This window comes from Ursus americanus, chromosome 22, assembly GCF_024610735.1.
Source record: "Ursus americanus isolate L20-20 chromosome 22, mUrsAme1.1.p, whole genome shotgun sequence".
Classification (NCBI taxonomy): Eukaryota; Metazoa; Chordata; class Mammalia; order Carnivora; family Ursidae; genus Ursus; species Ursus americanus.
Window position 1 is genome coordinate 28,223,499 of NC_142148.1, and position 22,378 is coordinate 28,245,876.

Below are 22,378 nucleotides of genomic sequence, written 5' to 3' on the forward strand. Positions count from 1 at the left end.
AAGGCACTGCCATAGGTGCTGTTGGAAATGGAGGCTGGAGCACTGCAAGCCCCCAGTGCTCTGTGCACAGCTCGACCTAGGGCAGCTAAGGGGGGCATGGGCCCTAAGGTGTGTGTCCGTGGGGCTGAAGGGAGGGTACAGGAGAAGCGCCCTGGGCTGGGACACTGGCCTATGCTGTTTGGGCTCCGGATTAAGCCACCACTGCCTGAGTGGGGAGCCAGGGAAAACATGGTGGCCAATCAGTTGGAGAAAGCTGTGTCCTGCAGGCACTTAGCATGGGACAAAACTGCACGGACCGAGGAGCTTTCTAGTTCCCAGAGGAAGTGGGAAGATGGAAAAAGGAGAACTGATGAGTAGCAGCGGGAAGGGTTTTATGATGTCGGCTCTGCCCCAGAGCCTGGTCAGCCGGGTAAGCTGGGACTGCCCTGGTCGTCTACATCAGCAGGGCAAAGCATGTCCTTGTGTATAACCTGACTTACAATTATCATATGGTTTCTCTCATCTATGGAACATAAGAACTAGGAAGATCAGTAGGAGAAGAAAGGGATAAAGAAGGGGGGGTAATCAGAAGGGGGAAAGAAGCATGAGAGACTATGGACTCTGGGAAACAAACCGAGGGTTTCAGAGGGGAGGGGGGTGGGGGAATGGGATAGGCTGGTGATGGGTAGTAAGGAGGGCACGTATCGCATGGTGCACTGGGTGTTATACGCAACTAATGAATCATGGAACTTTACATCAAAAACTAGGGATGTACTGTATGGTGACTGACATAATTAAAAATATTAAAAAAAAAAAACCTGACTTTGCGAGATCTTCAATCCTCAGCTGTTGCCCCAACATTCAGACAGAGAGGGAATGCTTTTATTCTTTAGAACACTGGTGATGGAATTCTAGGAATCTGGTTTCCTTTTTTTTTTTTTTTTTTTCCTTTTTTAAGATTCTAGAATGTCATATTACAACCTGTCCCAAATTTCTCTTTAATTAAAGAGTAAGTGCATGTCTGGCTATTCTCCAAAACAATTTCTAGATTAAAATTAATGAATAGGGTACAGCGCTAGACAAAAATCATCTTTATATAAGGAGAACATGGATTTTTATCCCTTATACATATCATGCATTTTAGGAGAAAATAAAAACAGCGTAGCACGGTATTCTATTACGTTTCCATTAGGAAAAAGATTATGCTAGGACTCTCACTGCTGACCAACAAGGGCAGGCATACGGCTAGGTCTTCGACCAGTGAGTAGAGGAATGAGGGAGGGGATCACTAGCAGGACTGGACCCGAGGAATGCAGGGCTGAGGGGACACGGTATTGGAGCTGTATTTAGGGGTCTTTAGACCTATGAACCGACACAGGGAATAGCTAAGAAGCCCAAAGCACTGATTCGTGGCTGGAGAACAGTTTGGGCAAGGTTAAAGGACCCGATCCTGGAATCCAGAAGGCCACATAGGGAGGATGGCTAAAGGGTCCCTGGAACCAGAGGACGTGAACAGACCACCGAGGAACAGCAGTGCTTCCAGAGGGTAGAGAGGGATTCAACAGAGACCCGAAGAGAGACTAGAAAGAAGGAAGGAAGGAAACCCTGGGAGAGGAGCTTTCCCAGAGCCAAAGGGAGATCAGTCAGGAGAGGCGGCAGCTCTCTGGTGCCTGGGGACCTGGGAAGGCCTTCCCTTCAGTTAGCCTGTCTCCAGAATGTAGGTCGTCCTCCCCACACAGAGGCTCAGATTCCCCATAACCCTATTAGATTGATTTGTGACTTCGTGTCTCTCAAGGGTTGAATTCATGTAGGAAATCCAGGTTGTGGGTATGAATTCCTTTCCAGACAGGTGAGAGACTAAGGCACACAGGCTGCACGTAGCAAAGAAGATTTTACTAGAACAAATGGACAAGAGAAACTGGGAAAGAAATCGGGTATGAAAATGAAACAACTAGACCATTCCTGGGTTACTTAAATAAAGCCTTCCACATTTTTACTCCATCTGATTACAAAAAGGGGAAAACCCGGGTCTCTGTAGTTGAGAGTGCCATCTTCCCTCTCGTCAAGACTTCTGAAGGCCCCTCAGAGGTGAATGAGGTAGCCGTCTGTGGCGGTGGCAAGTCTCTGTCCCCTGAAGTCTGTCAAGAAAACACAGTAGGAGAGATAAAGCCGCACCCATGAGCCCTCCCTGAGTGTGTCCTCTGGTGCGAGATGAGGCTTCACGTCCTGCTAAAGCCTCCCTCCCTGCCCTTGGAAAGCTTCTCCCAAAATCGCTGTTTCCTGATGGATACTGAGACACGCTTTTCCTAAGCCCTGGCCCATGCTCCCCACATACACAGAGCTTCCATTCTGTATACTCTGGGGTTTGTTGAGGGGTGACTTATGGCCAAAACCCTGTCCACACCCCCTTGCACACTTAAGCTGTCTCAGGGTGGATTCCCCAGAGACAATGAAATAGAGAGTTCGATGGGTTTATCAGGGAATGAGGGCAGGACCTGCAACGTGACTGCAAGCAAGAAGTCAGTCCCATGGGGATCTCTGGACCTGGGAGGACCCTTTGGAGTTGTCCCGGCTGAGTGGAGCGTTGAGGTTTTTTTTCTCCCCAGATCAATCGGTCACTGGCCAGGAGCCACTAGCTGGGAAGGGGCAGTTGCCTGTGGCTACGACACGTCCTAGGGAGGAACGCCTCTGTGCAGCCGCCAGTAGCAGGAACCTGGAGCGGCAGGGGTGCCGGCCCTGAAGAGGTTATGTGGGCCGAGCTCCGGGGCGTCTGCATATGGATTATCCTTGCGGTGTGTGAAGAAGGCTCACTGAGCATAAGAGTCTCGCCCACACTCCCAGCAAGCAGCCAGCTCCTCCATGAGCGCGCCACCTCGTGCCTGCCTGCCTGCTCTTCTGCTCACTGAGGTCCACTAGGACCCTCTGAACCCGCGACACTTCTCCCAAGTGGGCCACCGATGTTCGGTAAATGTGGATTTATTGCTAAAGCCTCACCCACAGTTCCTGCCTCACACACAGCACTTCCCACCTAAGTGCATCCTTTTTGTGCTGTGAGGGCTGACTTACGGCTACCGAGTCACCCATGTTCTGCACCGGTGAGGCTCCCCTCCTGAATGTGCCTCGAAGCCTCACGAGGCCCAACACGTCTCCGAAGCCCTACTCACTCGTGCACGGATAGGGACTCCTCCCCATTCGGCTCTCTGGCACAGGATGAGGTCTGACTGACTGCTCGAGTCTTGCCCAGGATCCCTGCACACAGAAAGCTTCTCCCCTCACTGTATCCTCTGGTGTCTGATAAGATTTGCCTTACAGCTGAAGCCTCGCCCACACTCCCTGAAAACAGAATACTTCTCCCTGGAGTGTGTCCTGTGGTGAACAAGGAGGAGTGATTTCTGGCTCAAGCCTCACCACACAAGGAAGGCTTCTCCCCCGAGTGTGTCCTGTCGTGTATGCTGAGGGCTGACTTATCGCAAAAGCCTTGGCCCCACTCCCCACAAATATAAGGCTTCTCATCTGAGTGTGTCTTCTGGTGTTTTCTGAGGGTTGACTTATCACTAAAGGCTCATCCACACTCCAGGCACATGTAGGGTCTCTCCCCTGAGTGTGTCCTCTGGTGTCTGATGAAGTATGACTTCTCACTGAAGCCTCGCCCACACGCACTGCAGACATAAGGCTTCTCTACAGAGTGAGTCCACTGATGTCTAATGAGCACTGACTTATTTCTAAAGCTGTGCCCACACTCCCTGCACAAATAAGGCTTCTCTTCTGAATGTGTTCTCAGGTGTCTGTTGAGGTTGGACTTCTGGCTAAAGCCTCGGCCATACTCCTTGCACACATATGGCTTCTCCCCTGAGTGTGTCCTCCGATGATTAATAAGGATCGACATCTGGCTGAAGCCTCGGCCACACTCACCGCACACATAAGGCTTCTCCTTCGAGTGTGTCCGATGGCGTCTGATGAGGGTTGACTTCACTTTAAAGCCTCGCCCGCACTCCCCGCAAACATATGGTTTCTCCTGTAAGTGGGTGGTCTGCTTTGTAACCAAGTCTGGTTTCAGGCCACAATCTAGTTCACGTTCCGTACAGCTGACCGCTCCCGATCTTGAGGCTTCTTTTACTCCTTTGTCTGTTGGCACAGGGTTTAGACTTTGGGCTGAGGTAGGCTCTGTTTCTACCACCATGGTGCCTTCTCTAGTTCTTGCTGACTGTCCTCGGGGTAGGCTGGGGAATGCGCCTGACGTCTCCTCTGTCCTCGCACACAAGGGGGGGGAGCCACCCTCCCTCTGGTGACCTTCTGTGTTTCCACTCCAGCAGCTCTGAGCAGAATACTGCCACTCCTGATGCCTGGGGCCAGAATCCCCTGGATGGAAGTGATTCTCTACACAGAAGCCCAGGAAGATCTGAAGCACACGCTGGCTGAGGACTTGCTGACAGAAGGCCAGAAGGCAGGAGGCACAGGGGTAGATTTCTGGCTTTGGTCCTGCTGGAGAGAGAGAGTTTTCAGTTAGAGAAGCCCTACGTGGGGCTGCTGGGCAGCTCTGCCTTGTCCTGGAACAAAGGGTCTTAATGCCACATCCGTAACTAACAATACACGCACAACACAATTTGCCCCTCACCAATAATTCCTTTCCATTCATTTCTGCACGTTCCATCTTTATTTTTTTTTAAGATTTTATTTATTTATTTGACAGAGAGAGACAGTGGGAGAGGGAACACAAGCAGGGGGAGTGGGAGAGGAAGAAGCAGGCTTCCTGCTGAGCAGGGAGCCCGACATGGGGCTCCATCCCAGGACCCTGGGATCATGACCTGAGCCGAAGGCAGACGCTTAACGACTGAGCCACCCAGGCGCCCCCAACATTCCATCTTCTACTGCAGTCCACAAAATCCATAACAAAACCATCTTCTACATGGGAAACAGGAACCTTTCAAGTAAGCACTGTGTGCTGCAAACAGCTTCAGTAACCTTAGCCTCCCCTTTCTACTAAAGAACCTAAGCCGTCGACGGTAACAGAGATACATAGTGCCCACAACTCAGTTCTCCTTGGACGTAACAGTCTCTGTGCCCTATGTGAAAATCACCTTCATGTCTTTTCTTATTACAAAACAAGACTGACAGGCATAAAAAGCCACTTGGTCGGGAGGGTTTCCAAATGTGGGAAATGCTATATGAATCAGTGGTTACAGAGATTATATATGAAAGAAAACCGAATTTCAGGTTTCCCATCGACATACAAAAACTTATTAGAAATGTCTAAGTGCTAGGTTCTCTACCGCAGTGTGGATGCAGCAGTAGACAAGAAAAACATGGTCCATGGTTTCAGGATTCTAGCGCCTTAGGTCCAAACCAATCCCATCACAAGGACATCAGCCTTGGCTAAGTGATTTGCTTTGGCCAATGATTACTGAAAAGCTAGTGCCTCTTTCAAACAAGTTTTAAGAGGAACCATGTGGGCACCTGGGTGGCTCAGTCGGCTAAGTGGCTGACTTCAGCTCAGGTCATGATCCCAGGGTCCTGGGATGGAGTCCCACATCAGGCTCCACACTCAACAGGGAGTCTGCTTCTCCCTCTCCCTCTGCCTCCGCCCCTCACCCAATGTATGCTCTTTCTCAAATAAATAAATAAATAAAATCTTAAAAAAAAAAAAAGAGGCTCCATGTGGTCCTATCAGTGCTCTTTTCCCCTCTTCTTTAAGAACCCCATGACTCAGATGAGCCTGGTCCTTCTGTCTGAATTCCAGAAACAACAGAGCTGAACCACACCTAAACTTAAACAACAGGCAGTGTAAGTGGGAAAGGAACGTTTGCTGTGACAAGCCACCAACGTTTGACATGGTTTGTTATCACAGAATTACCTAGTCTAAGCTAACTCAAAAACTCCTCCTCAAAAAGCTTTAAAGATCATTTCAGTGGAAATTGGCCCACTTATGTCTAGCAGAACCCATGAAAAGAGACATCATAACATGAGTATGTGAAGAACGAGAGAAAAAAAGGCTGATTTTGTTAAGAAAAACACTATGATCTCATTTTTGACGAGTCTGAGAATAAATTTGTGCTGTCTTGTAACCTAACAGGAGTATAAGGATAAAGCAGAAGTGACAGAGAAAATGGGTTTATCATAATACGTGATGGGCAGAATCAGTAAAGTTCACAAACTATTCAAGGGTGTGAAGAGAGACACAGAAAAAAAGAAAAAAAAAATATGTGACACTAGCCCTCTGGACCAGCCCAAGAAAAGAGAAAGAAATAAGAAAAAAGCCCAAAAGAGCCCATAAGAGGCTGGAGACCTGTAGAATATTATGTGTTGAGCAAAATAAAGGAATCAAGGCTTCTAGTATTGAGAATAATCTAAACCAGGTCATTTTAACATTTTCTTCTGAACCCATTAAATGCCTTAACATAGAAGAAGAGAATAAATAGGACAAGAGAAAATTAAAAATAAAAACAAAATCTAGTTAGGCTGACTAGCTAAGGCCAAATCGAAATACACAGAACCAGACTGAAATGGACGAACCTATCCTTAGTTAGCTGGAACTCAAAATAGATGGACTCAGGTCAAATCACATGGGACAGATGACAATGGAAGAAAGAAAATGGGATTAATTCACATCGGGGAAATAGCTATGCCATTCGAAGGAGATTGCTGAAGAAATTTCTGCCTGAAACTGGTTTGTGTCTCCAAAAACGTGACTCTTCTCTACATGCTTTATCTATAAATTTAGGAATTTTCTAGAACGGCACTCTCTAATCCGGTAGCCACTAGTCACACGGGTTTACTGAGCACTTGAAAGGTGGCTAGTCTGAATGAAGATGTGCTCTCAGTGTAAAATACACACCAGATTTTCAAGACTTAGTACCAAAAAAATCTAATTAATTTTTCTATGTTGATTACATATTGAAATGATAATATTTTTGACATACTATGTTAAAGAAAATGCTATTAAAATTAATTTCAGGGGCACCTGGGTGGCTCAGTTGGTTAAGCGTCTGCCTTCGGCTCAGGTCATGATCCCGGGGTCCTGGGATCGAGTCCCACATCGGGCTCCCTGGTCGGTGGCAAGTCTGCTTCTCCCTCTCCCTCTGTGATCTCTCTTGCTTTCACTCTCTCTCAAAAAAATAAAAATAAAATCTCTAAAAAATTTTTAATTTCATCCATTTATTTTTACTTTGTAGAATGCAGTTACTAGGGAATTTTAAATTCCCCACCCGGCTCATAAGATATTTCTATGGGACAGCACTGATCTAGAACAAGGGGACCCTCTGTTTCTGTATAGTCCACAACCTCAGAATGGTTTTTCAATTTTTAAATAGTTGGAAAAAAGTCAAAAGAATAACGATATTTCATGATACATAAGAATTCTGTGTGGAATTGAAAATTCAGCATCCACAAATCAAGTCTTAGCCTCGCTCATTCGTTCACATGTTGTCTGTGGCAATTTAGCACTCCAAGGGCCGACCCCAGAGCAGTTACAGAGACCATACAGCCCCACAAAACCTAAAACAGTTACTATGTGGCCCTTCACAGAAAAAGCTGGCTACCTCCTGATCCAGAGTAATGTCCCGACTGAAAGTGTTTACCAATCCAGGTTTAAACAACCCATGTAAATTTTTCAGCAAATGAAAAAGAAAAAAATATGACTTATGAAACCCAAAAGCCATACAAACTCTGACATGTAATTGTACCTTCTGCGGCAGGAGGCAATGTCTCCCTACTCTCCCCCTTGCCATCTGTGCCCCCAGCCTCACTGGCCACCTTGCAGTTCCTTACACCCGGCAGGCACATCCCTTCCAGAAGGTCTTGGCACCAACAAGTCCCTGCACCCAAAATGCTTTTACCCCACGTACCCGGAGTTCCAACTCTCTTACCACATTCTATCTTTGGTCACATGGTCCCTCCTCGTTGGTTTCAAATCCCCAATTGCAAAATTCAGCCAGCCACCCACTCACACTCAATACTCCTTCATCCTGCTCTATCGTATGACGATTTTATACTCCATAGCATGGATCACTTTCTAACATACCATGTTCGGATATCCCTGCATATGAAGCTTTTGGTCTGTTGTCTGTCACCACATACTAGAAAATAAGCCCTCATGGGCAGGGATTCCTATTTCATCACTAAGGTGTGCTAAGTGCCTGGCACGTTTTCTGGCACATAGTAGGTGGCCAATAAGCCTCTACTGAATTAATGAAGGAAAGAACACCCCCTTACCCAACGAGAGCAGAGTCTCGTAATTCTCCAGCATCTCTTCTTTGTAGAGGTTCCTCTGCTCAGGGCTCAGAACCTTCCATTCTGCATCTGTGAAGACCACAGCTGCCTCCCGGAATGTGACTGGTACCTATAAACGAGCGGTAAGTTAGCGGACAGCAAGCCACTGTCGGTGTTCCCAGTGTGAGGGGCGTTTCTGGTGGCCCTGGAGAGCCCGGACATGTGAGAAGTTGAATTCATTCTTTTCAGAATACACAGTTCTCTGTATCAAGTTCTTCTGGGCCCCCACCCCCAGGCTTTGTGTTAAAATCGGAGGGGGGCACAGCTGACACGTAAAACCCCTTCCTGGCCCTCGGACACGTGGGATTTCACTGGAGAAATGATCTGTGAATCCATCCGCAAACCTCAAGCAGCGCTCAGGAAAGTGACCTTGAGGACTCGTTCTGGAGGAATCCTGAGAAGCGTGGAGGAGGGGCTGGAGAAAGGAGAGAAGCACACGTACGCGGGGCTTGTGCTGGGCATCAGGGGATGGTGGAGATTTAGAGGAGAAAATGGAACAATCTTCAACTACAGAGAAAGACGGGGTCCACAATGAGCATTTGTGAGGGAGGCAGGTTACTAAAATGTCTCTTTGCCTGGCAGTTTAAAACAAAGCCCCGAATGCTTCACTCATCCTGGAGAGCAGTATGTCCTGTGGGCAAAACCGCAGGCAGCGGAATCGCAGCAATATTCAAGGAAAGGGGCATTTACAGATCATTTAATCTGCTTTTAAAGCCTGACACTTTATCAGGGTATGCTTTAAAATTCACTGCTTTAGAAAATTCAACCATTTTAATTTCCGGCACTCCTTGCACAAATCTCACTGGCACGATTTAGTTAAATGACACCAAGCCCCGACCAAAAGGGTTCAAATGTCAGTTACTGGGGTATATTAATTGCAAGTAACTGCTTCCAGTGGACTCTGCCACTAGCTCTCCAGCCACTAATCACTATGTAAGTGACAGGTGCGCATTGTGGCCGGTACCCAATCCCATCACCTCTTCTGATGTCTACCTTCCCTCAGCACACTGTAGGCCCCTCTTCTATCAGTAAGGCCACTGTCTATGTGTGGGCCTATTTCTGGACTCTCTTCTGCTCCACTGGTCCACCTGTCTGTCCTTAACACCAATACCCCACTGTCTTAATGACCACGGCACCACGAGAGATCTTGATAGCCCATAACACGATTTCTCCAGCTTTGCTCTTCTTCAAGAATTACCTTGGCGACGTGGGGGCCTTTGCATATAAAAACAAACCACGATGGAAAATGAAGTACAAATTCTACCATAAATGAACCCCAGACATAATGTTGACCAAAAGACAGCCAACACAAAAGGGGACAGACTCTGTGATGACGTTCATTTAAAAAAACAAAGAACAAAAACAGAAAGTAGGAAACGTAATCTGTGATGTTAGAAGTCAGGAGAGAGTAACCCCCGGGGGGGAGCATCGTGGGAAGACGAGAAGGTTTGCAGGAGTGTAACGCCCACGAGTGGCGCCGGTCCGCCGGTCCGCCTCTTGATCTGGGCGCTGCTTACACGCTGTGTTCACTTCCTGAGAGCCTCAGAACATTTTTGAACTGCACACTTTGTTATTGGACTATTACACCTCAATCAAATTTAAAACAAAAAACACCTTCACTTGGTCGGGTGAGAGAGTTCATGCTTTCCTAATATTTAAAGTGCTTCCTTCCCAGAAAACTGCTTACGATTGGCCACGTCTGCCCAAAAGCCGTGGTGCGTGATGAGGGCACTTTCAAGCTCACACGCCCGATCTCGAGAATAGTGGCAGCAGGTCAAAGTACAAAAGGGGGAAATGATGGGATTCACGTACCTAAATACTCCGTGAACTAAGTGTCCACAACTGAGACATTTTAACAAGAAATTCAGTAGGTATTTAACTTGAAAATCCTGGAGACACATTCGACTAGAATGTTCTTCACACCGAATGCTCCTGACAGAGGGCCTGATGACGACAGTAAGGTCTGAGGGCCACACACAGCCTACCACCACGAACCACAGATACTACAGATGGAAGCAGGCATGAGAGGCATGAGGGGTTTGCAGTGTGTATCCTTCCTCCTGAAACTCAGAACAGTACAAAGACTCCCCATTTTTAATTCTCCACACAGTTACTTCCGGTAACCTAAGCCGTGCTGCTTCGCGATCACACGTTGGCCTGGGCTCCCTCAACTACGAGTGTATTTTAACTGCCAATACTCGGGCAACCGGCCTTTCTACAGGGTATTTGAATTTCCTGAAAAAGAGAAAGAACGTAGCCCAGTTGGTCTCAGGGATCTGCCCGCTTCCTCTCACCGCTCACCACCGAAATTTCCATTGTTTTCCCTAGCACGCTGAGACTGGAACTTCCCTACGCCCTGCGGCAAACAAAGCCGTCCGCTGAGGGAGCACCAGGCCGGCTCAGTTCTTAGGCCTGCTTCTCCCCCAGGGCAGGACGTCTGCAGCTCGGGAGCTGGGAGCAAGGTCAGCAGCCCCCGCTCTCAGGAACACTCCTGCTCAGAGGCCGGCTCAGTTCTTAGGCCTGCCTCTCCCCCAGGGCAGGACGTCTGCAGCTCGGGAGCTGGGAGCAAGGTCAGCAGCCACGGCTCTCAGGAACACTCCTGCTCAGAGAGAGGGGCACCCAACAGCCCGTTTTTTTTCTCGGCTTGGCCCTCCCGGCCCAGGATCCCTGCCCTAGGAGCAGACTGGAGAAAAGGCAACAGGTCCCTCCTGATTCTCGACCTCCTGGGCCCGGGACAGAGCTTCTATCCTACGACGAGGGGCCGGTGGAGGAACAAGACCCCAGACCCCTTGGCCACACTTGCCTGCAACAGTGAGAACTGCGGGTGGCCTGTCCCTGCGGGGGGAGATGTGAGGTCCCGGACTGAGAACTGGGGGCACAGAGCCCATCTTTTTGGCTGCATCCCCTGGAGTAGACCCTCCACCACACGGAGCCGGAGACGGAACAGGAGGGCGCGGGCAGCGGGACAAATGCCACAGACGCTTGCTTTTCTCACTGAGATTTAGGAGATTTTCTTGAATAAATGTTTCTCCACTTCCTACATGTCCTTAGGGTAATTTCCAGACTTGACATGGCTGTGCTTTTTGTCATTTTGGATGTCTTGCTGCGGAGAAGGTCCACGAGCACCTCACACCGCCATTCCAGGCGTGCTCCTCCTTGGGGACGCCTGGGTGGCTCAGTTGGTTAAGCGTCTGCCTTTGGCTCAGGTCATGATCTCAGGGTCCTGGGATCAAGTCCCGCATCGGGCTCCTTGTTCAGCAGGGAGCCTGCTTCTCCCTCTCCCTCTGCCTGCTGCTCTGCCTGCTTGTGCTTTCTCTCTCTCTCTCTCAAATAAATAAATAAAAAATCTTAAAAAACAATAAGTTCTTCTCCTGTGTCCTGGGAGTCCTACTGTCGATCCACTGCCAGGGCTGGACACTGGTTTGAAAGCTCTGGGCTAGCACTTTGCCACCACTTTTACTGCACCATTATGGAACCATTTCAACCACGACAATAAAAATTACTGTTACTGCCATCATTTCTTGTCTTTACACATTTTTCCAAAGAACTCGGAGGCTCGAGAACAAGGATAGGGTATCTATCAACCTATTGTTGGGCTTGCAGAATGTCATCCCCATCCACGTGAAAGAATACATTACATTTCTGGTAGAGAAGAGAAGATTGGGGGTTTGGATTGGGGGTGAACCACTGTATCCAGAGAGAGCACTCTATAGGAGTCATTCATCAGACAATACAGGCCTGTTCCCGAGAGCTGGAAAACATGCTTCCATTTTTAGATGGGGATTTATGTAAGAGCAAGAAGGCTATTTCATACATTAGAAGGTGCAGAAGCCTGAGAGGCGGAGAAAGCCGAGTCTAACTCTTGGCTCCGCCGTGTGGAAGACGAGTGTGGCCCACACAAATCACACACCCCTCTGGGCCAGACGTCCTCCCTCTGAAACAAATAGTATTACCCCCAGGACCAGCTCCCTCTCACAGCTGTTGTCAAGAATTATGGAGAAAACGTTATCGTGTCTGAGACCTGTCTAAAATAACCCAGCGAGGGAAGTGAGAGGTGGAAATGACTTAAGACTGTCCATTATAGGTGATTACTGAAGTTGGATGATGGGACCTGAGGGCCTATTACTACTCTGCTCGCTAATTCTCTATGTTCCAAAATCCCAGTGATAGATGAACAGATAAAGAAGATGTGGTGTATATATACACGGTAGGATATGACTCAGCCATCAAAAAGAATGAACTCTTACCATTTGCCACAACATGGATGGAGCTAGAGAGTATTATGCTGAGTGAAATAAGTCAATCAGAGAAAGACAGGTATCCTATGATTTCACTCATATGTGGAATTTAAGAAATAAAACAGTTGAGGGGCGCCTGGGTGGCTCAGTCGTTAAACGTCTGCCTTTGGCTCAGGGCGAGATCCCACCATTCTGGGATCGAGCCCTGCATCAGGCTCCTCTGCTGGGAGCCTGCTTCTTCCTCTCCCACTCCCCCTGCTTGTGTTCCCTCTCTTGCTGGCTGTCTCTCTCTCTCTGTCAAATAAATAAATAAAAAATCTTAAAAAAAAAAAAGAAAAGAAATAAAACAGATGAACACAGTATGGGGCGGGGGATGGAGAGAGGGAAACAAACCATAAGAGACTGTTAACTATATGGGGCGCCTGGGCGGCTCTGTCGGTTAAATGTCTGCCTTCGGCTCCGGTCATGATCGTGGGGTCCTGGGATCAAGCCCCGTGTCAGACTCCCTGCTCAGTGGGGAGTCTGCTTCTCCCTCTCCCTCTGCCCCTCCTCCACCTGCACTCTCTCACTCATGCTCTCTTTCAAATAAATAAATAAAATCTTAAAAAAAAAGAGAGAGAGAGAGAGACTCTTAACTATAGAGACTCTTACCTAAAGGCTGCTAGGGGGGAGGTGAATGGGGCAATGGGGTAACTGGGTGACGGGCATTAAGGAGGGCACTTGATATAATGAGCACGGGGTGTTATATGCAACTGACGAATCACTGAATTCTACTCCTGAAACCAGTATTGCACTGTATGTTACCTAACTAGAATTTAAATTAAAACTTAAAAAAAATAATTCAGTGATAAAAAGGTGAAAAGGTGTCCAGTGCCCAGTACCCTTAGCTAGGGCAGATACAGAGTAAAATTTAATAGTACATTTAGAGTTTTTAATAATCTATTTTTCAAAAATACCACTTACGTTGAAAAGTTTGCTGGAGTCTTAATATGAACCTTGGGTATCTTTTTCAACAAAGAAAATCAAGCACACAAATGACTGAGACAGTGTCTGACACAGACATGAACGACTGCCTTTCCCCTTCTCAAGAAAGAGAATATACACTTATTCTGGGGGAAACAGCCAGCATTTCAGGGGAAAAAAAAAAAAGTAACCTGACCCACCAGCATCTGGGGCTTGCCCTCCCGTCCTGGGAGCCAGGCAGTAGTGCGAGAAGGCAAACCTGGGGGAAGAAGCAGCAGCTCTGAGGGGCCGGGCCGCGCAGGCCGTTCCCAGAGCAGCTCCTCTAGGCCTGGCGGGGAGATGGGAGCCCCTGGGCACACCTGTCCTCACTGAAACATTCTCGATGAACCCAAGCTTGCTTCCCCCGGCCCCGCTGCCTCTCCAGACCCACCAGCTCTCACCTTCTGCTGGGTGATTTTGAGTCCGTTTCCTCATGATCTCCGTGTCTTCCCTGTCCTCCAGACACAAAAGCTGCCCCCGGCCCTGCTCTCAGTGGCCAGAAGGATCAGGCAACGTTGTGGCCCCAGCGTCAGCCCGGTGTCTTCCATGACATTCTGCTAGAGGGCCAGGTAGAAGTTACGTCATCTCAAGATCAACTTCTGCTGCCTGGGGTGATTCTTGGAGGCTTACTTGTGAAAGGCCATCTTGCTTCCATGAAGCCAGGACCTGTGCGATGGAGAAGCCCTTCAGTGTTGCCGGGAGCTTTACCGTGGGCCCTGAGCCCATGCCTCCTTCGCAGGGGCCCTGTCCTCTTGCACCTCCTCATTCAACATGGCGCCCTGGGCTCCAGGGCCTCCTTGGATTTCTTTCCCGTATCCCTTTCCAGCCTGTGTACCCTCAAGTCTGTCCCTCGCCGCTCTTCGTTATCTGTCAAAAGGTACAATTCCTTCCCTCCCTCAGCTTCAGATTCAAACTCCAGGTGTCACATCAGCCTCTGCTCCACGGAGCCTGAGTCAGAGTGAAGATATGGCATAATGCCTGTGGAGAAAGAGGCTCAGAATGTCTCCTTCCAGACCAAACTGGGCTTGCAGAACTCAGCTCCTGACTCCCCTGGCCCTAGGTTCCAGCTGTGTTCCATCCCATGTCCCTGTACTCTGAGGACTCGGGGTCTCAGTGGAGTCCTTCTTCCTTTAGGTCAGTCTCCAGGCCTCACGATGATTCTGTGAAGGTAACCCCCACCTTCTTATCCACGTGGCCTTATCGGAACTATGCACTGGTGTCTCCAGATGAACCCAAGTGAGAGTCATCCACCCACGTGGTCCCAAAGGAGGCAGGTGGTGTTGGAGCTCAACCACGTTCAGAAGCACCTCAGACACTCTGTCCAGGATCTCAGCCCCACAGACTACAGTCATACTGTTGCCAGGTACCCTCTGGAGGCTGGTTAGGTTCCCCTAAGGAGCCCTTATGATTCATCCCCTAATTCCACCGGCAGAGATGGTCACTCCCTCTTCTGTCCAACCTGGGCATCTTACCTTACTATGCTATGTTGCAATTTTTCTCTTTGACTATCTTTACTAGATTAACAGCTTCTGGTAAGAAGAAATACATCTCAGTCATCTTGCTAGTCCTAATGACTAGGATGAAACAGGCCTTTGTGGTAGATTTTACCATTGTTCCCAATTATTTCTTTCTCTATAAAAAAAGACTATACTTCCCTGCCCCTGACATCAGGCTTGGTCTTGTGACTTGCCTTGGGTGGTGGGATGTGACTGAAAAGGACAGTGCCACTTCTAAGCACTGCATGATTCCACCAGCTCTCGTGTTCTGAGAGAAGCATGTCCCCAAGAGGGGCTTGGGTTCTACTCTAAGAGGTCATGGTGCAGAGCTACAAAGCAACCTACAAAGGAGGAGGAATAAGACTGGGGGTAAAGTTAGATTGCTGTGGGGGCCACTGAGATCTGGTGGGGGTCACATGTTACTGCAGGACAATTTGGGCTAAGTTAATAAATCTCTATAAATCTCTGTTCCTAATAATACTAACACATAGAAAATGAGTACTGTCCAGAGTTTATGAATCTTCACAACACAGCCAGGGTAGACTCTGCTACCCTCTCCATCTCAGAGGGGGAAACAAAGACACTAAGAGGTCGGTTGATGTGTCCTTAAGATCATAGCTGCGAAGTGTCAGAGCCAAGCCTGAATCCAGAATTCTCATTCCAAAGCCCATCGCCTTCACCCCTGTCTACAAGAATGCCCAGCAAACAAAGGACTAAATGGAAACACCAAGAGTAAGCAGATGTCCACAGGGTTCAGAGTTCACCCCGAAGAAGAGACGACCCTGACAGTGAAGGGGAGGAGGGGTCTGTGTCAGTCAGGATGGGTCAAGTTCTTCTGTAATGACGAATATTCCCCCACCCCTCATCTCCATAGCTTAATGTAATGACAGTTTCTTTCTCACTCCAGCTCCATGTCCAACAGGTATCATCTGTAACTATGCCCAAAGCCATCCTCACTCTGGGGCCAAGGCTGCTCGTGCAGCCTCTGTTTGGAACACGGTCAGTAGGAGTGAGAGAGGAAAATGAAAGATGGAGAACCATACTTACAAATTTGACCTAAAGGGAGACCTCGGACCACAGCTCATTAGCAAATCAAATCACATGGTCACTTCTAAGTTCAATAGGGTAGGGGCATATACTTATAGGGAGAGGCCACACAGGAGGGATGCTAGGATATCCAATGACCAATGACATGGCATTCTACTACAAGGTCAAAAGGCCATAAACTGATTCTCCCCCAGCCCCAGTCCCTGCTGTCGACTGGGACTTCAGTGTGCTGGGATCTGTGACTGTGCCCAGGATATAAAACAAAAAAGGCATGTGCCTGTCCATACACCTGCCGTACCGTTAAGAACAAGCAGGGATACTGACCAGGAAAAACCTAGCTCAGCACACAGAATGCCCAGGACTCTATCACGGGAAATCTAAACAGTGAAGAAAACGCTGCTCTTCAGAGCCTAAGGTGAAGTCTGACCATCCAGCCAAGAGGCAACACTGTGGGCAAAGCGGACAGTGCGATCAAGTGAGAGAGGGAGGGACGGGAGAGGAGAGACAGAAAAGAGCAGAAGAAATGGGTGATTTCCTCGAAGAATAGAAATTGCCTAAAATCAAGTCAAAAAAAAAAAAGGAAAAACTGTTAACCAAAAAGAAAACGAAAAGACAAAGACCTCTCCCAAAGGCATTGGCCTTAGATAATTAAATTGGCCAATTCTAGCAAAACTTTGAGGAATAGGTCATTCCGTAATAAAGATTAAGAGCCCCAAAGCATTAAAAACATGCTTCCTGACTCATTCATCAACGGCACTACAGAAAAAGAAAACCAGGGGTCAATTCTACTTACAAAACTAGGTGCAAAAATCCTAAATAAAACATTAGCAAATAATAATATATCATTACCAAGTAGACTTTATCCCAGGAATGGATAATAAAATATTAGCAAATAATAATATATCATTACCAAGTAGACTTTATCCCAGGAATGGGCAAGACAGTTTAATGTCAGAAAACCTAATAGGTGAGGACAACGTCCAGGCTTCAAGTGTGTGTGTGTGTGTGTGTGTGTGTGAAAATCTCCTTGTGCACACGTGACCCAACTGTTCAGTTTGCTAGACTGGCTTCATCACATCCATCCACCCGCATAGGCGGTACACGGACAGTCGGGTGTAGCAAACCTTTCAACTTACCTGCATGCATGTAAAATGTCGTAAGACAATGTTGGGGAAAAGATAGGATCCAAAAAGACTTAAATATTTACAAGATATATAAATGAGTGTAAAAAACCAACTTCAATCTGCCTATTGCTATTTCCCAGAGAAATCGATTTAATTATCTTATCGTCACTATTTTATTTTCCCAATGGTAAAAACATCTCTCACTCCATTGTAAGAGACCTCAGGAAAGAGAATCTATCTGTGGCTATAAAGACAGTATAATATTAAATCTGCAGAAAACAAACATTGTCAGCACAACTTGTGTCACAAAATCCTACATCTCAACAACACCGCACGGACAGGATCCTGGGGCAGCGCCATTTGCTTGTAACAGGTGTCTCAGCGATGGCAAATGATACAATTTATATACGGTGCATCCAGATTGATTTCACTGCCCTTTTCTGTCTGCCAAGTCGGCTGTGACCAATCTATTTCCTTATAAAAATACAAACACTTGGGGGCACCTGTGTAGCTCAGTCAGTTAAGCGTCTAACTCTTGGTTTCAGCTCGGGTCATGATCTCAGGGTCCTAGGATCCAGACCAGCGTTGTGGGGCTCCCTGCACAGCGGGGAGCCTGCTTCTCCCTCTCCCTCTGCCCCACCCCCTGCTGGGGCTCTCTCACTCTCTCAAATAAATAAATAAAATCTTTAAAAGAAATAAATAAAAGACATTTTAAAAAAATCATAATTAGGTTAGGTTGGGGCTTTTCTTAAGATAAAAAAGTTAAACTATAAGGTTTAGAGATGCGTGCTTAGGTGACTGACCTTCGTGAAACTCAGGGAAAGGTTACTTTTGGAAGGGAAGGACAAAGTTGTGATTGGAATGAAACAAAGGGGGGAACATCTGGGGAGACCAAAAAAGTTCTCCTTTTTGACCTGGGTGTTCAGTTTCTTCTCATTCTACACTACCTCTTTTGTGTGGCTTTCTTTCCTGTGTTGTATTTTATAATAAAATGGAAAATATATAATGGTACAGAAAATAAAACTGTGATGTGAGCGCAGCAGCAGACAGTAAATGGAACAGAATAGAGAGTCCGTGTGTGTTTGGGGGTTAATGTATATGGTGAATACAGCATCTTAACACAGCCAGGAAAGGACGGCCTCTTCACAAAGGGTTGAGACAAGCTGCTATCTGCCTGGAAGTTAGATTTCTAGATCACACCTTACATAAAAATAAATTCCAAGCAGTGTAAGACCTAAAGATTAGAAACAAACAAACAAACAAAAAAAACGTTTAGAAACATACCGGAGAATATACAGAGGACCTTGGGGAAAGACAGACCTTCAAAAGGAAAAAATAAATAAATAAATAAAATAAAATCCAGAAGCCATTAACAAAGAAGTGGATAAATCTTACTACATAACGATTAAATACTTCACTTTAACCAAAGACACCTTTAGGAGAGGTGCGGTGGCATAAACATGTATGCGTGTTTAATCTTTGATTGTCGTTTCATAAAAACAAAATACTGGAAGGATACATAGAAAATTAATAAAACTGATTATCTATGGGAAATAAACCTGTCTTTATTTACCTTGGCATGAATGTGTCCTAGAATCCAAAAAATTGAAACAAAAACTTGAATACATGAATTTAAATTTAGCAAGGTGGCAGGATATAAAGGGTCAATCTACAAACATCACTTGTGCTTATAAATACTGGTAGAAACAATCGAAAACTTACATCTTATTTTTTTACAAGATTTTATTTATTTAATTTATTTGAGAGAGAGAGAGCATGCACGTGAACAAGTCGGGAGGGGAGAGGAAAAGGGAGAGAATCTTAAGCAGACTCCACACTAAGCATGGAGCCTGATGCGGAGCTCGATCCAACGGCCCGAGATTATGACCTAAGCCAGAGTCAGGTAAGCTTAACCAACGGAGCACCCACGTGCCCCTGGAAACTTACATTTAGAAAGCATTTCCAAAAGCATCGAGAACACAGATGCATAGGAATAAACTTACAGAGAAATTTTGCTGGGCCAAGGAAGGTGGCAACCTGGTCTGGGGTAATATTCTCCATAAAGACCCCTGTCCTTAAATCAGTCCTGGGATCCTAGGGAACCAAGCAAGGCCTCTGAGTCTCAAATGGGACACTGCAGGACACAAGATGTCAGAATAAGCAAAGGAAATTCACCCGTGGTTTGGAGCTCAGAAAGCACTGAAGGAATGCAAAAGGTGAGTGGCCTGCACCCAAAAGTGGGCTTTCAGGAGCCCAGAAGTCTTCTCCTTCTCCCCCCAGTCCTCTCTGGGCAAGCAGGGTTTAAGCAGGTGGTGAGGATGAAAGAGGCAATGTGAGCTTCAGGACTGTCTCCTGGCCCCCACATACCAGGCTAGAAATCCCCGAGTTTAAATAAGGGGCGCTCCTCTTCCTTTACAGAAAAAAGAAAGCCTCAGATCTCTCAGAGAAGAATGTAGACAGCTTCTGAGAGACAAAATCAGGTGTGGGCATCAGAATACAACCTGCCCTGATATGCTCCTATTAAATAGGGAATTAATCTTTTTTAATGCCTCTTGGCCTCAAGTTATAATATAATTAGGAATAGCTAGCATTTACTAAAGTCTTACTATATACCAGAGACAATTCCAGGCACCGTACAAATTTTACCTCTTGAAGACCCCGTAAGCTAGGTCTTGTGATACACTGAGGCAGTTATAAATCTTGCTCAAGTTGACAAAGCTAGAAAGTTCCTAGATTTGAACTCCAGCTGTAGAGTGCCAAGCCATTTTGGTCAGTGGTAATGTCAGCAGTGGTCTAGCCCTGTGGGATGTAACAAGTGTTATCCACACGTAGGATTGAGGGGCTGTCTATGAAACAAGATTGGCTGCCGATTAGTAAATGTTGAATACAATGCTAGGTTCACGGGGGTTCACTGTACTATTCTACCGGTAAGTTTACAATTTTTCCTTACCGAAAAAAGTAAAATAAAATGAAAGTCCTGACACCTGAACCCAGTCAGATGCCAGAAGTGATTTGGATAGCTGGCCAGCAGCCCTCAAAGCTCCCCACCCTACCTAACCCCACTAAGTCCCAAGCCAGCCAGCGGTTTGACCCCCAACATACAAGGGAAAAGCAGAAAAGGCGGAATCAGCCAAACTGGTCACTTGTTACAACCAAACCTGAGATCTTTGCCACAAAGCAGCATGCCAAGACAAACCTTGGGACAGCAGGTCCCAGAGAAGCAGACCTGTCCCCACTCAAAAAACTGCTTACAGGGGCGCCTGGGTGGCTCAGTCATTAAGCGTCTACCTTCCGCTCAGGGCGTGATCCCAAAGTCCTGGGATCAAGCCCCATATCGGGCTCCTCCGCTGGGAGCCTGCTTCTTCCTCTCCCACTCCCCCTGCTTGTGCTCCCTCCCTCGCTGGCTGTCTTTCTCTCTGTCAAATAAATAAATAAAATCTTTAAAAACAAAAAACTGCTTAGATGCCAAGTCCCAGCAGTGCAGTCAACTCTCACCACGGGATGTTCGTCCCAGGCCAAAACCTCCCCCACCCTCTGAAAACCCCCAGGGACTCCAGACACTCCCCCATAACCTAAGTATATTTCACCCACAACAAGTTCGCCTCCATCCACCCCCAACAAACCAAGGCACAGCGGAGCCTGAGGCGCTGGGCACACACCCCGATTATAGGCCCGGAAGAGTAAGCCCCACCGAAAGCAACCAACCCAGAACTTGACATTCACGATCAGTCCTGGGTTTCCACAACTACACGGAGGTGAAGACCCAAGTAAAGCTCCCTCGCCCAGACACACCTGGGCATTGGGGGGGGGGGGGGGTTGCTGTTTGACCCTAGCTGAACTCATCATCCCCACTCTCAAATACGCCTGAGGATGCACGCTAGGGCCGCCCCCATTCGGAAACTGGCCCAGAATATGTCCACCCCCTTCAAAATAAAAAGTTATGGAGTTCCAAGTCACTAACCCCAGCCGGGGAAGGGAGTTCGGCGCAGCCCCCAGCAACTTGGGGGCTCCGCGCTGGCTGAGCGTCACTCGGTTCCCTCGCCCCAAAGGCGCGACCCTCCTCCCAACATGGAACCCTCAGCCCCCCACGCACCGGCCTGAGCCTCCGCACTCCCCACCTGCCGCACTCTAGCCGCGCCCCTGACCCTAGGCCGACCCTTTGCCGACCCTCCTTGCCCTACTGTTAGGACGTCGAGGGGCAAGGGACGGGGTAAGCGTCGCTCACCGCCGCGGGCGGGATCCGCCCAGACAGCCCTCTGCCCCGGCCGGTCCTCGCCAGAACTACACTTCCCAGAATCCCCGCAAGCCCCGCCTCCCGTCGGTGGCCAATGCGGCCGCCCCTCAGCCGCGGTCATTTACTAGGACAATGGCTATTGTAATGACAGCCTACCCCTAAAACAGGTAGTGGTTTCTTTGTGAAATCACGGCTCCCTTGACCCGTTCTCCGGAAAGACTACACTCCCCAGAAGCCTCTGCAGCAGCTCCCTGCACAACTTCAGGACCCCGATCTTACGATCTTCCGTGGGAGGGCCAGGTCCTGTGTCCCTCGCATTTCTGGGTTGGCTTCTGGCCCGAGTGATTGCATTTCAGCTTTGTTTGTTTTCCTCCCGTGACAGAGCTAAATTCCATAGACTTAGGCTCTATAATATACACACCGTCCTCTGTGAGCGCCATCAGATGTAACATGCTACTTGGGAAGACAGCTTGAGGGTTTTAAAACTAAACATACTCTTACCAAGTGACCCAGCAATTGTGGTCCTTGGTGAGGTGATGTGATGTGGGCCAGGAGGGAACTGTCAAGAAAGACTTGAGATGTTTTTGGTGCAAAAAGGTGCTTTTATTATAGCACAGGGACAGGACCGTGGGCAGAAAGAGCTGCACTGTGAAATTGTGAGGAGTGATTGCTCATATACTTTAAGTTGTGTGGCGGTGCGGTGGTAGAGATAAAGGAAGTCTCTGAGGAGATTTTCATATGTCGAAGAAGGCTTACAGGATCCTGGAAGTCTGGATATTGTCAAGCTGATGAGGGAGCAGAAGGCCCTCTTCGCTGCTGCAAGCTGCTGCGGGCAAAGCACAAGGTGACACCCTGCAACCACACCCCCCCACCTCCCACCTCCCAACCCCCAACCCCCAACCCCCCTCCTGGGTGGGATGTGTGTGACTTTCATCCAGGAAGCTCCCAACTATCTCAATGTTAATGCCTTGCTACAGGCAAAAACAGCCTGAA

General features: G+C 47.8%; 1 protein-coding gene across 2 annotated transcripts; it reads right to left on the bottom strand.

Annotated features, from left to right (window-relative positions):
* Positions 1-1,893: 1,893 nt before the first annotated feature.
* Positions 1,894-21,426, bottom strand: ZNF343 (zinc finger protein 343). Of its 2 annotated transcripts, XM_087853713.1 has the most exons (5): positions 21,377-21,426; positions 13,886-14,150; positions 8,188-8,314; positions 3,892-4,461; positions 1,894-2,117 (listed from the first exon to the last, which is right to left on the bottom strand). In XM_087853713.1, the coding sequence occupies exons 3-5, from the start codon at positions 8,219-8,221 to the stop codon at positions 2,062-2,064; spliced, it is 660 nt and encodes a 219-aa protein (XP_087709839.1). In that variant the 5' UTR covers positions 8,222-8,314; positions 13,886-14,150; positions 21,377-21,426; the 3' UTR covers positions 1,894-2,061. The 2 variants fall into 2 exon arrangements, with proteins under 2 accessions (XP_087709839.1, XP_087709838.1); XM_087853712.1 differs by having other exon boundaries at positions 1,894-4,461.
* Between the last annotated feature and the right edge of the window lie 952 nt (positions 21,427-22,378).

Bases quoted from the DNA above. Each gene is read 5' to 3' on its own strand.
- ZNF343 (XM_087853712.1), bottom strand. From the start codon at position 8,221: ATGCTGGAGAATTACGAGACTCTGCTCTCGTTGG. The intron at 4,462-8,187 runs GTAAGGGGGTGT...CTCTCTCTCCAG, and splicing joins CGAGACTCTGCTCTCGTTGG to CAGGACCAAAGCCAGAAATC.